Source organism: Centropristis striata, chromosome 9 (genome assembly GCF_030273125.1).
Source record: "Centropristis striata isolate RG_2023a ecotype Rhode Island chromosome 9, C.striata_1.0, whole genome shotgun sequence".
Classification (NCBI taxonomy): Eukaryota; Metazoa; Chordata; class Actinopteri; order Perciformes; family Serranidae; genus Centropristis; species Centropristis striata.
The window spans coordinates 12,215,992-12,233,503 of NC_081525.1; the positions used below are offsets into that span (position 1 = coordinate 12,215,992).

General features: G+C 39.1%; 1 protein-coding gene across 1 annotated transcript in view; it reads left to right on the forward strand.

Moving 5' to 3' along the window:
• Positions 1–17,512, forward strand: part of nlgn1 (neuroligin 1) — a 453,450-nt gene that overhangs the window by 176,494 nt on the left and 259,444 nt on the right. The window contains exon 4 of the mRNA XM_059340847.1: positions 7,554–7,706. Within this exon, the coding sequence (XP_059196830.1) occupies positions 7,554–7,706 (153 nt within the window). The remainder of the gene's footprint in view (positions 1–7,553; positions 7,707–17,512) is intronic.

The window sequence follows — 17,512 nt, forward strand, 5'->3', positions numbered from 1 at the left end:
TCTACACCGGCAGAGGGAGAGGATACCGAAGTTGTTGCAACAGCCCCGGGGCATCTCTCAGGGTTTGCTCAGAGAAATCTAAAGCACCTGAATCTCTTTGATCATAACCTCATCCTCAAGGAAGCAACGATCTACTCCATGTTGGCACGGTACCTATCGTCTGACAAACTCTCCCTCACCCACGCTCATCCCTGGAAAGACTGAATGGTCGAATCACTATAAGATTGCATCTCATTTTAGCTCTTCTCAAAGCAAGCTTTCATCTTGTTGCTTGCTGTGTAAAAAACCCTGGAGGACAGTTGGATGTTCCCGCCTGTTTCCAAAAACACCTCTATTGAAAACTGAAATCATTTAAAGTTGCTTTTAACAGAAGAGGACAAATTAATATGAAAAACAATCATGTAAATATTAGATGTTCCTGTAATCACCTCGCCGTTGCCTCACTCCACACAAGAGGATGATGGAAGCAGAGGAATTTGCAATCAGCTGAATGAGGATTAATTGATAAGTTAGGGGAATGGGAGTGACTGAGTTTTAGATATTTCTTTTTTTTTTTTTGGCTCAGAGTCTTGCTTTGGCAGCCAATGCAGGATGCCAGGAAACCACACTGAGAGCAAGCTGGATTGCATAAACTTAAAACCTCAAGGTACAGTGTGTTCAATATACACCGGGACTTGTTTCAGCCAGTGAATTCAGGTAAATCCATCAAATGCTCAAACATTGCCAAGACAATTTTATCCTAACCTCACCTCAATACCGCCGACCTTCAGCGCTGAACAAAAAGAGGCAGCCACGCTGGATGTACCCCGCTGCAGCAAAAAATTAATATATTCATGTAATACTTGAGAGCACATATACACATAGAGGAAACAGTGAAACATAGTATAGCTCCTACAGGGTACACAGATATGAGAAATCATCCGTACTGTGTTTGCCTTGAAGAAAAATATCATCATCAGCATCATCATCATCATCATCATCATGGTTGCTCTTATCACCGTGATCATCGTCTTTTATTTATTTATTTTTATCGCCATTGACATCACCTCTTCTGTTGGCTGTCAGTGATTGTTGCTATCATCAGCATCATCTTCAGTTTTATGGTTGTTTATGGCTTTATGGCCATCCTTATGGCTGACATCATCATCATAACCATTGTGAGCATTGTCAGCATTACCAACATCGTTAACAATGCCATGGGTTGTCATCATTACCACCAGCAGCAGCAGCAGCATCACGGTTTCCCCCATTCAGCCTGTTGTCCCGTCAAAAACGTCGATATAGGTCACGCGTACATGGCAGCGAATAACAAGCTATGTCTCAGTTTTTCACCTGCTGCTGTAATGCCTCCACTGCCGTTTTGCTGATTGACAGCCAAACAAAGTTTAAAAGGTGGATTCCCGCTTTTGGTTGGAGGCTGGGGTGGTGGATGGGTAGAACACCCAGGAGAGCGGGGTTCGCGTCCCTTGTGAAAACAAAAGTAAACCATTTTTAACTTAAGTTACTTATTTACACTGCAAAAAGGTGTGTCTAAAACATGATAAAAACACTAAATCTGAGGGAAATGATCTTGCTGCATGGACAGATAATTTCACTTGACAAGATTTCTTCAATTAAGATTGTTAAATCTAGAAATAAGCATGTTGAACACTTAAAATAAGAAATTAACACATTAAACAAGATAAATTATCATAAATTAAGTTCTTTTATCTTGGTAAGAAACAAATAATTTGCAGTGTACGTAATTGACGTGAGTCACGTTTTTGAACGTAACTTACGTTTTTTTTTTAATTTACATGTACATTTAGTTATTTAGCAGACGCTTTTATCCAAAGCGACTTACAGATGAATGGAAACAATCAAGGTATAGTGCGATTAGTGTGATAAGAGCCGTTAGTGAAGCAAAGAGTGCTCGTGACAATTCTTAAGGACTTCGTCTTTTAGAGTTGTTGTTGGGGCTAGGAGAGAATGGACTCTCTGAAGAGCTTTTACGTAACTTTTAAAAGTCACGTGTCCCTTGTAATTACTTCACTTCCGGCATTTACGTACATTTATTTACTGTTTGAACTAGAGATGTTCGGATACCATTTTTTCCCTCCAGATACCAATTCCGATACTTGTGCTGTGGGTATCGGCTGATAGAGAGTACCGAATCCGATTCCAGTATGTTATAAATAAAAATATCACACTACACCTGCATGACTGTGATATGACTATCATTATAGTAAGGCCTGGCTCAGGTTAAACCCTTTGTAAAACATGAATAAATACAGCAGCATCTGCCAATTTTTACATTTCTGCTAACACAGCCATGTGCTCTTATTTTGAAAGCTACATGTGTTTGCTTTTATTTTTAAAGAGGGTCTAACACGTTCTTACCGTAACGCCTTATGGTTTGTTATATTAACACTGAAAGTCGGAACTTGGAGTTCGGAACAACGTTGAAAATTCTGACATTCGTGTAGACCTTGAACGCACCATTAGCCGCAGGACTCCCTATGCGCGCTGCAATGAAAATAGTCTAACTAACAGAACATTAATCTTCTGTTTTACCGACAATGTTTGTCGCTGAAAACGCCTTACCAGAAGTGTTTTGCCCTAAAGTTAAACTCAGTGGTTTTACAACATAAATCCACAGAAACTTCAGCCTTTTTTACAACCCGGACTGTATGTGTGTGCTATTTTTAGAACAAGCCGCGATACGTACATATGTGCCGTAATTTGTAGTACTGGCACACAACCTCTTCAGCCTCTTATGTTGGAGAACTTGTTGTCCCATTACCATTACCATTGCCAACTCAACCTATACCATCGTCGCCATGGCAGTGACATCACAATCAGCCATAATGGCGTGATCAGCATCATCTATTTATCAACATCATCGTCATCATCATCACCGCCATGGCTGTTCCTCTCATTCATTTCAACAACATCATCGTTATCTGCCGTCATTATTTTTTCCACTATTGTTGTCACTTTAATAGATCACACTATTATTATCACCATCAACATTATCAATATTACCTTTATGGTGGTTGCCGTCATCATCACCACCACAGCTGACATCATTAATATCAATAATATCGTCATTGACTTGCAGATGGTTTCTTCTGTTATGTCTCTTCCTCTTTCATCAGGCTACACACATATCTGTACCATGGGGTACACACACACACACACACACACACACACACACACACACATATGCATACACACTCCTGCCATAATCCCCTGACCTTTTTTGTCAGGAGTTTCTGGAAGCCTTCCAGAGGAGAGTTATGATGTGCCGCTACATTGTGGCCATTGCCTGCTGCGACTGAGGGAGCAGAACAACTAGGAGAAAGAAAAGAGAAAAAAAAAACACTACAAAGGACAGAGAATGATAGAAGTGATGTAATGAGCTCTGCACCGAGAGAAACAGAGGAAAGGACAAACATAGTATGCACACAGACACACACAGGGAGACAGCATTTTACCTAGATGTGAGTCATATTAATTTCCCGCTAGATTTTTGTTTTCTTTTACCCCATTTCCTTTTGCCAATTGCTTTTTTTCTAAGGCAGTGTCTATTTTAAATTCTGTGTTAGGAATAAAGTATCTCTGCAGTTGTCCAATAAAAAGACACACTTCATTCAACTCCTTCAATTCCTGCTGTATAATGTCCTTTTTCCTCAGTAATGTAACTTTTATCATGCACAAGGCAGGTAAAGTGGAATGTAAACCCATGTACACTGATTTTCTAATTATTGTAATACACTGTTTTAACAAGATAAGACATATATTCATCAAGGGAATATTGCTCTTGTGCATTATTTAAAGTATTTTTTACACTATTTGACTTTTTTTTTAAATAGCCAAAAATACACCATTTATTATAGATGGCAAATTAGCTTTTAAAATTTCCAATAGTGGTTGAACTTTGATCCTCTGTGATGAATGTCTTGATTAGAAAAAGTAACCAAATAAAAGATTACAATTGCAATCTTTCAGCATCTCTTAACCACTCCTTCAATATTCACTGTATAATATTATGAAACTACCCTCAAAGTAATAAAAACATCGTGTACAGTGCAATTAATACCTCACAGATGTTGCCAAATAAAACTTTATATGATCCTTGTAGATATAACCGTTCATGACATCTCCACACTTTATGTCAGCTCCTAACCACTCCTGCAATATTCACTGTATAATATTGAAAAACAAACAAACAAAAAAAACAGTGCTTCGAACAAATCCTCAGCTCCCATCATATCATATTCCCAGCACAAAAGGATTACAAATAAAATATACATTTCTCATCCAAATTTTTTTTTTTCCGGGAAAAAACAAACCAGCCAATCCGGTCGTTATTACACTTCTCATTCCAAAAGTATGGGTGAGAAGTGCAGACTCCACCTTCTCGTACAGGGGTCTCAAACTCAAATTACCTGGGGGCCGCTGGAGGCAGTATCAAAATGACAAAAAAAAATACACAAAATGACAGAAAAAATACTAAATTACTTTTAAAAAGACACAAAATTACTTAAAAAAGACACAAAATGACCAAAAAATACACAGAATTACCAAAAGACACAAAATTATAAAAAAAGTCACAAAATTATTTTAAAAAGACACAAAATGACCCAAAAAAGACACAAAATTACACAAAAGAGACACAAAATGACCCAAAGAAGACACAAAATGACCAAAAAAAAGAACACAGAATTACCAAAAAAGACACAAAATTATTAAAGAAGACACAAAATTATTAAAAAAAAGACACAAAATTACCAATAAAAGTAATTAAAGGGACCTTCCACACACAACATGGTAAAGTGCCATTCATATAAAACTCACATTAAACTTTCATATCAAGGTGAGGGCCACAAAACATCGTCACGAGTGCCACAATTGGCCCGCGGGCCGCGACTTGGCCGCTCATTCTATGGGCTGCTATATTAAGTTGCAATTCTGAACGACGGCAAGGCAAAAGTGAAATTACATTGGTTGACATTGGTTGCGTCAATCAAACCCAGGACTTTCACCCAGCACACCAGTGTTTGCGTCAAGTCTGAAACCAAACACGTTTTTATATAACCAACACAACTATGTTGCTTCCGTTAGTGACATCATCTTCACAACGATTCCACTTTTGCCAATTACTTGCATTATATACTAAAGTATTTAATGACACCTAACAAGGAACTTTGGTAACACTTTACAATAACCAACTATGTGATGTTTATAGATGATTTATAGACCAATTATTAACCATTTACAAAGTGCTACATACATATTTAATCTTTAAATATTTTCAACCAATTTCTTAAGGTATATGAATCATTTCAAAATCATTAACATACTTAATATGGTGTTAAAAATGTTATAATGAATGCAACTAAAACTATTAATAAACTATTAATTAAAATGTATTGGTTTGTTAATGGTAAAGTAAATATAAACTTACATTAATATACCATCTTTTTGCCATTTATACATAATTTAGTTAGTTAAACATCAATAAATTATGTATTTACCATTCTTAATGGCATATATATTGTTATACTATATCTGTTTACCATTTATAAATGATGGTTATTGTAAAGTGTTGCCGGAACTTTTTTGCCCTAACATAAGAGAACAAAAACTGAAAGTGAAATGTAACATAACAGGGAACCTTCATTGACTGGGCTGATAACCTACTGGACCTACTAGAAGGTGGAGTAGGCCCCTCCTTGTTAAGGAAGGATAACCCTCGATAAAACAACAATAGTGTGATAATATTCAGATTGGCTGAATAAACAAAGTGCACTAACCAAATTGTAGAACCCATGAATTACTCAGCTGAGACCAACAATCACATGATAAAAAAGGTAGTGAATTTAACTGAAATGCTGGCTGTTTATACAGAGCAGAAAAGAAAAGTCATACCTCTTGTTATACTGCACAGAAGACATGATTGTGCTGTTTCCATAGAGGTGCAGGACTTCTATATTGCAGTGAAAAACGAGGCCACTGTGAGTAAAATGTGACAGGAACAAAACAAATGCCCTGAAACTGCTTCTGGTTCAGAGGGTTAAAAGCATAATTGAACGACCTTCATAGCAGTTTTTGTTACTGTGATCAGGTTCCTTCAGAGTTGAAGTCTCTCCCTGAGGTGTATGCATTATTTTGTACACCCCCTGGGTTAGGAGTATTTTAAACACACACTGTAGGAAAACTTTCAGACACAAACACTATCATTCTGCCTCTCTTACTCCCCGAACAACTGAAGGTCTTTTTATTCTCTTGTCTCGAAGGTAGCGCTTTTCTATTTTCTTGCTTGGTTAATTTTTAATTCCGCACAGACTCACTGATCTCTCTCTGGACCCGAGTCCCTCAGTGGTAAAACATCAGTGGGATAAACGATGTGTGCTCGATGCATGTACTGATGGAGATAGTAAGGAAGCAAGATGAAAAGCTTCATCTCGGAGATGCAGAAGATGAAAGTAAAAACCCTGTTTTGAACGTGGGTTGCAGCATGTTGTCAGATCTCTCCAAATCTTCTCATCCTTTTTTGCTCACAATCCAGCCCGTATTAGAACCACGTCAAGGGCTGAAGCTTTACAATGCAGCCCTCCTTTCTTCCACTCTAATCAGCCAGATGTAAGACATTTTAATACGGCTAATTCTGCTTCTAACAGCAGGCTCACCACTCTCCTTAACTTGACCTCATATTTCACAGATGCAGCTACACATTCAAAAAATGTTCCTATGGCAACAGCATCACGCCTCCTGCTTTGTTCCAATTTGACAACTCATCATCCACCACATATTTTATGCAGCTACTCTTATTACACTGTAATTTATGGAAATGATTGAGCTATAATTTAAAAGCTGAATCAACATCCTGTCAATCACATTAACAAAAGGCTTTACTTTTTCTGTTTTTTCTTTAAAAGAAAAGGCAAATGTCCCATTCAGTTTTTAGTTCTGTTTAATTTCCCCTGCTGCCGGTAAGTGCTCACATGCGTTTATATTCACAGAATCAAGGCAAACATTTCCCTACAGCAAAACAACTATGAAGTGCTTATCTGAATTCAAATTAAGTTTTAATAAAGCAGTGCTTTTTCATAAAATTGTCTAACCTAATATGCCATTTTTTATTAGTTTTCTTACGGATTAATCGCCCAAGTTTTACCTTCCACATGGTGTGACAGTTTAGATTGCCACTCTTGCATGTTGACAGTCCATTGCCTGGAGGAAAATTATAACTCGGCACTTTAAATATCCTATTTTATTAACAACTGTATGGATTTAAAATAGGTTAATAAATAAATAACATTTTCCAATCACTGCAAACATGTCACGGCCTTCATGTAGAAAAACGGTTTGACGCCTCAAACTAACAAGGTCTCCATGTTCAAAAGCCAGTGTGCCAAGATTACTCAGAGAAAAAATAAAAAAAATTAAAGGGGTGGCCAAAGCCCCCTAAAGTATTGAAATTTCATCTCTGGTTGTCACCTTCAATCTGTCATCTAATCAGTCCCTCTACCCTCTCCACCTCCTCCTCTTCTTCCCCCCTCCTCCAGACATTAGGGAGAGTGGAAGCCCCAAGCCGGTGATGGTTTTCATCCACGGGGGCTCGTACATGGAAGGAACTGGGAATATGTTTGACGGCAGCATCCTGGCCAGCTATGGAAATGTGATTGTCATAACTGTCAACTACAGGCTGGGCGTCCTAGGTAAGGATCCTGCTGGAATGTGTCATACACAACCACTGTTGTCAAGTTAAATCTGTTCTTTCTTGTCTCGGTGATTCCCCGAGCTTTGGCAGGGAGTTGAATCTTCCATTCTATCTCTCTCTCTCTCTCTCTCTCTCGCTTGCTCTCTCTTGCTTTCTCAGCTTAGCATAAAGGCTAAAATTAGGAATTGAATCATACTTTCTCTCTCTCATTCTCTCCATATCTTTGGTGTTTAAAGGTTGCTGCTGATATTTTAAACTTCATAATTTAGCTTAGCATAAAGGCTAACACTAGGAATCGAAACTTTCTTTCTGTCGCTTTTTGATGGTTGCTTTGTGATTCTGCTGGTTACAATGCCAACACTAGAATCTTTCCTGAATACCTGTCTTTTGTTCTCTCTCTCTCTCTCTCTCTCTCTCTCTCTCTCTCTCTCTCACTCTCTTTCTCTCTCACTTGCTCCCACTTGCTCTCTCGCTCTTGTTCTCATTCTCTATTTCTCGCTCTCTATCGCTTGCTCTCTCGCTTGCTCTCTCGCTTGCTCTCTCGCTTGCTCTCTCTTGTTCTCTCGCTCTCGCTCCTTCTCTCTCTCGCTTGCTCTCTCTTGTTCTCTCGCTCTCGCTCCTTCTCTCTCGCTTGCTCTCTCTTGTTCTCTCGCTCTCGCTCCTTCTCTCTCTCTTGCTCTCTTGTTCTCTCGCTCCTCTCTCTTGCTTGCTCTCTCTTGTTCTCTCGCTCCCTCTCTCTCTCGCTTGTTCTCTCTCGCTCCCTCTCTCTCGTTCTCTCTCGCTTGCTCTCTCTTGCTATAGTTCTCATTCTCTATCTCTTGCTCTCATTCTCTCTCGCTCCCTCTCTCTCGCTCTTGTTCTCTCTCACTCTCCCTCTCTCTCTCTTTCTTAGCTTAGCATAAAGGCTAAAACGAGGAACTAGGAACAAAATCTTACTTTCTGTCTCTTTTGATGGTTGCTGATGGTTGTGATTCTGCTGGTTACAATCTAGAGTTTAACCTCTCCTGAGTGTCAACACTAGAATCTTAAAATTATTTCCTGAATACCTGTCTTTTGTTCTCTCTCTCTCTCTCTCTCTCTCTCACTCTCTCTCTCTCTGTCTCTCTCTCACTATCCCTCTCTCTCTCTGCCTTGTTCTTTCCGTCCATTCTCGCTGCTTCCATGTGCTGCTGGTATTATTGCATAGAGCTTAGTTTTCGGTTCTGAGTCCTTAATAGGAATCTGAGCTCCTCACTTGGTTGCATTACTCTTTCATAACTGGTTCAAACTGGTTTCTGCAGCTGATATCTGATCCTACTGCTTTGTTGATTACAGTTCAGACATTTATGTCCAAAAGCTGGATTTAAATCTTTGTTGTCCCACTATTTTGTTATGGAGTTATTTTGGGAAGGTCATAGGCAAAGGACACTTTTTACTTTCACCGTCTGTCGAGCAGATAATCATATAAAATTGTCCACTGCAGTGTGTGATGACACACAGAGATATTTTTTGAATGTTGTGGGTAGCAAATGCTACCAAGCCATTTCATCTTGAACAGAAATACTATACAAACATATTGCATTTAGCTTTGGTAATGACAGACTTATATCTAAGCTGTTTATGTGTTGCTCCAGTCTTGATACATGCATGTGTTAAAAATGACACGTCCATTGGAAAGCGGACACTTGGCTTTGGCCCAGTTACCACACTTTCTACTACCTCCATTTCCTTTCTTATATTTAGTATCCTTTAATCTATCATGGCAACTGCCTCTCTGATCTCCACTCCCTTCCTTTTATTCCTATCTCCATTTTCCTCCTCATCTGTCTTATCTTTTCTCATCAGTCTAATTTCTAATTCCCTTTCTCCTGTGTATGGATGTCACAACCTTACCCAGAGGGAAGGTATATATTGCGACACATGATGGAAACAAAGGTTCGCTGCCTCCGTTCTAAATGAAAATTGTGCTGTCATTTGTTTGGATGGAAGGAATTATTCCATTTCCACATTGTTTTGGTTTCTGGGGTTTTTCTCTCTATCTTATTAAACTATACCAGCATAAAGATATAGGGCAATATCCTCCTTTCACTCAACTGGCATACCGTTCATCTAGGGGCATGTGTGTGTGTGCATATATCTGTGTGTGTGTGTGTATGAATAATGAGCATAAAGGCTTAAAGGCGAATCTGTGAGATGTTGCTAGCAGACACAGAACACGACACACATCAGTGAATGTTCTCAGTAGGTGGTCGCCAACGTCTTTGTGTTCTCTCATCACTTATTCATGCTCTGATCTGTTTTATTTGGCTTATATATATTAATTTAGATGAATAAAATACAGAATATTAGTAAAAAGCCTAATGTTCTGTTGCATGTAATCCAATGAAACACTCTGATATTAACTTTCCTGATGGACAGATATCTTAAACTTAACCCTCTGGAGTGCATCTATTTATTGAAAATACACATGTTTAATTTACAGTAATAACTTTATTTATATATGATATGTAGACAAGCTGAGAAAGCCAGTTGAAAGTACGATCATAGGAGCTTTCACAGTGTGCCACTTATGTTTCTAGACCATTTTTAAAATGTGCATTTTCTTTCTACAATGAAAACTATTTCTGTTTTTACATGCAAAGGGACTGTTTTGTAGTTTTAATATTTATTATTTTTTCTGCTGTTTTTTTGTGTATAAATGGTTAAAAAAAGTGGTACATTTCCATAGAAACCTTTGTCTTTTGTTTGTATTTTCGGTTCCTGGCAGCTTTATACTTTGTTAATTAAAATAGAATGGAAAATCTGACTGATAGCCAAGTTTGTGTCAAGAAAAAGGAGCCATGCATGTGATGTAAGGACAGACTGAAAGATGCTAAACAGACAGAAACGAATGCATAGGAAGTTGACAATTTGAACCAAAATCTCCTGGACTTCAGAGGTTTAAACTATGTAGATGCCAGCGGAACTATTGTGGGTCACGTCTGTTGGAGTTATAACTGTCAGTCAGCCAGCGTCTGGATGGACAACCCTCCCCCGGCAACCTTCAAGCCCTGCCAAAGCCACAGAAGTAGATATTAAACAATGTATTCCATCATCTGCTGTTAGCAATCATTCATTCATTTTCAATACGCACATTCCTCATGTCAGTCATGAGGAGGCAGAACATGATATATTTACAACGATGGCCAATTCTCAAGTCCACAGTCCAAAACCTAACCTCTGAGCCAATTAATACTCTACACAATGACCTTTTCTTTCCACCGTATTTGTGGGGGAGCTACAGTAGAAATGATTATGGGTGTAACCTTTGTTGAGTTAGCGGAAGTCGCAGTAAGCTATAAGTCCCAGAGGCAACAGCAAAAGTAATTTTCCCCCAATTCTTTGTTTTTGTCAACGGATATAGTTCTGTTTTTTGAAGTGGGGTTGTATGGTATATAATAATAATAATAATAATACATTTATAAGCACTTTTATAACACTCAAGGACACTGTACAATAGTTTGAGCAAGACAAAATAAGGAATGAAAACAAGACACAAGAAATAAAATATTACATTTATCCATAGTCAGTGAGTTACCTACTGGAAAAACAGGCAGCATGTCTGACAAGGAAGCTAAGCAATGTACTGCTATGAACAGCAGCAACAACTATTTTGTGATGTCCAATAATGAAAACAATATTAATCATAGCCCTATAACCATACAACAGTTATGATATTTATGTGGGAAAATGTAAAGTACTGAGGTGTCAGTATCAACAGGTTTTAATTTCAGATATTTAGAGCAAAAAGCTTACTAATTTCATGTCGTTACATCACAAACAGTGCCAAAATCAACAAACAGTTGATCACGTTTTCCTTTTTTTTTTTTTTTAACTTAAATTTTTATTGAAATTTTTCATTCTATGGGTGGAGCGGCTGAAAAAAATCAGATACAACTGAAAAGAGAACAACAAAAAAAAAAAGTACAACAGTCGTGGCTACATGCATCCATTATTAAATTACACTGTATGCAGATACAAGAGAAAAGAGTATGAACAAGATAAATTTCAGGTATTCGCAACTGTGTCCCATCGCGTCCACTTCACCCATTTAATCAAAAAGACATTTTCCTTCATTCTAAGTCGATCAAGTTTTACTTTTAAATGATTTCGAAGATGCCAGGGTCCCCAGTTACATGACTCGGGTCTCTTCCTCTCTCCCTCCATCTCTATTTCTGATGTGGGAGCTCTTCACTGCTGCAGGCCGCGTTGTGTTGAGGGAAACTGTATCCCTGCTGGTTAACATGAGGCGCCGCTGTTTGCTCTCAGATTAGACTCTATGTGTTTGTGTTTACCCCCCTGGCAATGGACAGAAGCATACGGCTTTACCTCACCGACGTGTGATGGTGTGTAAGTGTGTGCGAGTGAAACGGAGAGTGTGTATTCAAGCTACAGTAGGTGTAAGACGAATAACCGCCGGACTTTCCAGTCAGTCATCCATTTTTTATAAAGTGTGTATGTGAGTTCAGTTAGTGGCGCCACTGCCAAAAATATGCATCTTAACAAGCTATTAACCCTTTGATGCACAACATGGGTCTAAAGTGACCCAATAGAGTTTTTATGTTCTGTATCTTTGCAATAAATAATTTTCATCATTCAGTATTTTAGGTTTTCCTCAAATAGTTTGTTATTGATCATCATAGATCCAAATTTTATGTCTTCCTTTATTCATTTTTTAATAAAATCCCTTTTTGTGTCACTACTCTTCCAATGCACAACATGCATTTGAATTTCTTAGCTACGTAGCTCGCAAAGCTAACTACTTAGCTAACTTCTTGGCTAAGTATTTAGCTACGTAGCTCACCAAGAAAAACACCAATTTCACAAAAACGGATAGTTAATATTTGTGTCTTAAAAAAAGGGTTTTTATTCAAAAAGTAAGAAATGAAAACAAAAAATGAGGACTTATAATGATTAAAAACAAGTTATTTGAGGAAAACCTGCAATACTGAATGATGAAATCAATTTATTGCAAAGATATAGAATATAAAAACTAAGTAGGATCACTTTAGACCCATGTTGTGCATCAAAGGGTTAAATTAAGCTTATACAGACTTTTAGAGAGACCTAATGTGAAAAAAACAAACAAAAAAAAACCTCCAAATTCAGTGCATGGAGTGGTTGGCTTTAACATTTGGTCTGGACCATATTTTATAATGGAGAACAGAGTGGGTTGCTGGACCCATATTTTCGCCAACTACTTTCACATTCAACAACCAAACATGCATTATTCCTTTAGAAAATGACCTTGAGTCTGGAAAACCTCTCAGGTTGCCCCACCCCCACCCCAGGCATATGGCATGTTTCCTAAATGCCTCCAGGGTAGGAACAGGTCTGACCATGCATGACAATGAATGAAAGAATTAAGGTGAGTTTTTATCCACAAGGAAGCACAAGTATTTCACATGTCAAAGACATTTTATGATCCTCAACTAAAAGACTAGAAAGCAGTGTGGAGCCTGTCAACACCTCCTTTCATTAATGACTTTCAACTGTCTCCCAAACTCATAATTATGTTCTCCAGCCGGCCAGTTAGCCTCCGTTGGTTAAAGCGCGTGGTTGACCTTGCCCAGCCAGCCATTGCAGCACCTGTTCGCTTGGAGATGCTGCTCTGCTGACAGAACTCCCTACTCCCGCACCAGTGATTTTTCTCCTTGGCTTAGTGTGTGTTTGTGTGTCTGTGAGAGCGGGCGCTTTGCAGGAAGCCATTAGTGGCTTTAAATATGCAGAGCTGCTGACGCGAAGCTGTATTTATCGTTTAAGGGCCTTGGCTACAATGGATTTGGCCATGGGGCACATATATAGTATGCTACTGTCAGTGTGTGTTCACTGGTGTGTATGAACGTGTGTTTAATGAATTAGGACTTTCTCCTGTGTGCAGATGGGGTGTTAATCTAACACATGGTATAGTGCTGTCAAAGTGTCATTATTAGGGCTGGCAAGTATTTATAGATTCGCTATCTCACTACTTCTTGGTTTGTAATGGGATATTCTGCTGCTTAACATTTGAACTACTTAAGGAACTAAGAACTATATCATCTGGACACAGTATTTAGATATTGAAACAAGTCAGAAATGGTGCATACATACTGCAGCTGCCCTCACAATGCATTTACTGTTGAATGCAGTATGCATACAATTTGAACTCACTATTTAGTTTTAACATTGTGCCTTAAACTTGCTTGACCATCTTGCTCATACATCCATCGAGGCTTCTGTCAGTAAGCTATCATCAGGCTGTCATCACCATGTGCTTTCTTGGCTCAGTCAATGTGACATATCTTCAGCTGAGGAATAGATTGTGGATAATAATAGCCAGAAAAACATGCTGACATCCTGGTACAGTATTGGCATACTAAATAATATGGAAGTATGGATGTTGGAATGCACCCTAAATGTTCATGTAAAGATCACTCTTGCATGGAATTGATGGTTATTTTCAACTCTGTCACCAATGGATGTGACATGTTTGTGATTAGTGAACAACTAGAAATGCAGAACTGAGTAAATGGTTGTTTATTTTGTAGTCTATCTATAAAAGCAAGAAGCATTTGTCTGTGTGTGTGTGTGTGTGTGTGTGTGCGCGCGTGTGTGTTTGTGTGTGCATGTGTGTGTGTGTTTGTGTGTGCATGTGTGTGTGTGTGTGTGTGTGTGTGTGTGTGTGCGTGTGTGTGTGTGTGTGTGTTTGTGTGTGCGCGTATGAGGGGCATTTTATGCCAGCACACTATACTAAAACGCGTGTACAGCGCCTATGCGATGACATCAAACGTCTAACGTGCGCGTGTAAATTCCATTCACTTTCAATGGACAGACAGGCGTCACGCAGGCGTCACGCAGACGCTGTACACGCGTTGTTGCACATACGCCTACGTGACGGCTGCGTGACGGGTGAACTACGCCTCAAATACGTGACATGAAGACCCGCGTGACTGTTAAGTACAATTCTACATAGGCGTACAGACACGCGTATTGCGAGTACACCAGATAACATGGGTGACGGGTGAAAAGTGCCACTGGCGAACGTAGTGGACGCCTGTGTGTGTGTGTAACGCGTGTAAGCCTATAACAGTTCAGCTGTTACACAGAGTCTCAGCTTCATATGGTATTGTTTATAAGAAAGCACAACTTATAGATGAAGAGAAAGACTATCTCGTACGTACCAGATAAACTTAACGTTTTTCCGGCCAAAACCGGAGGCTTAATTAGCCTGTTTTAGGAGTGAAAGTCAGCAAAATGCAGCTTAAACAAAATGTTTTACCTCATTAGTTAACTACGAATGTCTGTAAAACATAATGGGACTGTGCATAAGTGCCGAATTGGGTTAAACAGTGTAGATATAAGGTCCGATGGAATCATATTGTGAACGGACTGCTGTCCACATGGCTACTGAATATTCATTAGATAGGTCCGCATGGCTACTTAATATTCAGGGGTGACAGCGATTATGGCTTCTGCAGGCAGGTAAACCTACCTAATTACAGCTGGTGCGTAATGAACTGTGTGTCCGCGCGCGAAGCTGGGAACTGGCTGTGAGCGTTGCACTTTACTATTAGCCTACTATTTTAAGTAGCTGAAATTATTTTAATTATCCCTTTCACCCTTGCTATCATTAAATATCAATTCGATATTATTCAAACCTAGAGAGAGAGAGAGAGAGAGAGAGAGAGAGAGAGATTTCGTTAACAAGAAAATAAAAACTGGCCTGAAAATAATAGAAATATCCTGACAGCTCTGTGGGGGCTTGGAGTTCATCTGTAAGTTGTGCTTTCTTATAAACAATACCATATGAAGCTGAGACTCTGTGTAACAGCTGAACTGTTACACAGAGTAACACACTGTTAACGTACACACGTTACACACACACACAGGCGTCCACTACGTTCGCTCGTGGCACTTTTCACCCGTCACCCATGTCATCTGGTGTACTCGCAATACGCGTGTCTGTAAGCACGCCTATTAATCAGACTTTATGCTGGCACAGGCGACGCATTCTAGGCGTTTAAGTATAGTGTGCTGGCATAAAATACCCCTCATAGTGCGCGTGTATTTGTGTGTGCATGTGCGTGTGTATGTGTGTGTGTGTGTGTGTGTGTGTGTGTGCATGTGTGTGCATGTGCGTGTGCGTGTGTGTCTATGGCATATCTCGCTGACCGTTAGTCAGACTGACCTAAGATTTCATATGTGGCACGCGCATGGCACGAAAATGTGCATCCTTGATTTTCAAGATTTTTGAATACATTTTTCAAAAAATCATTATTTACGTAGGACGTGTTGCGGCATTTCCGATCGGACGCCTTTTAGTGGAGCTCCGCCCCATTGTGTGATAGGCCTACACCTGGTCAGTAACACAATTCACTCTGGATTTCCACCCTGACTCATGTCATCTGTAAGTCTATTTAGCCTACCTGTCTTTCTTTTCGGAGTTTTAAAGTGCGCAAAAAAGGTTCGATTTTCCAATAATATTCGAATAGTTTTCAGCGAATATCAATGTTCAATGTGTATGTGCTGGATGGTGTGTGTACCTTATGAAAAGTAAGTGTTTTATGGAGTTGCAGACATTGTAGTGTGCGTCTGTGTGTCTGCATAGCCACGATATATGAAACACAATAGTTATCAATCAATCTACACATTCCACAACACACCTAATAACCCTTACTCACATTATTCACATCCATCTGTTTGTGCTGCATGTAAACATATTCCCTCCGATATATCTGTGTTTGTATATATGTCTAAGCACGTTGAATGATTACGTTTCTTTTCCTTAAAATAACTATTTCTGTGTCTCTTTATATCTCAATGTAAATCCATGTATTACCCGATATACATTTTGTATATTAACACATTGTACATCCACTTTCACACACAACCTCATTTGGCCATAATTGAAAAATCTACTCAATCTCCCACTATACGAATACATACTTCCTACGGGCACTGCACTAGTAATTACAAATAGGAATAGCTTTCCTCCCTGATTTTGTGGTTTGTGTTCTGACAAACACAAAGCCACACAATGTGAATGCAACTGCCAGTGCATTAAACCAACACTTGTTTGTTGTACCTCCAAACAGCGGACTGTGCCTTTAAGGCCAGGCCCTTACTGTGTTGAGTTTGTTTCGGCCCAGCCAAAACCTTTAATCATGCTGATTGATGAGGTGCATTTCCCTGACTCAAACCTTCTCCAAATACCCCTTCCATTCCAGCCATACATCAGCCATTCAGCCAATTCATCAAGCCTCTGATTGTTTTAAGATATACCTGGCCAGTAAAATATCCATTTCTCTGCCCGGCACTGCTTCTCTAACTCTGCCCTGCTTTCAGCACCGCGATCACATCTAAACAGGCTTGGCTTCAGAAAAGACCATGCAGAAAAAAGGACCGGCAAGCACAAGACGCAAGTGCAGGTGTCTCGGAATCAATTTAATTGGATTAATATGCTACTAACTGAATATCCAATAAACAATCTGTCCATATAGAGTTCCTGTGCAAGCCCTGGTGGATTTTGTATGTTGCTATGATTAGTTAAAAAATACAAGTAGAGTGCATGTTTATGGCATATCTCGCTGACCGTTAGTCAGACTGACCTAAGATTTCATATGTGGCTTCTGCATGGCACGAAGGTGTGCATCCTTGATTTTCAAGATTTTTGAATACATTTTTCAAAAAATCATTATTTACGTAGGAGAAAAGACCATGCAGAAAAAAGGACCGGCAAGCACAAGACGCAAGTGCAGGTGTCTCAGAATCAATGTAATTGGATTAATATGCTACTTACTGAATATC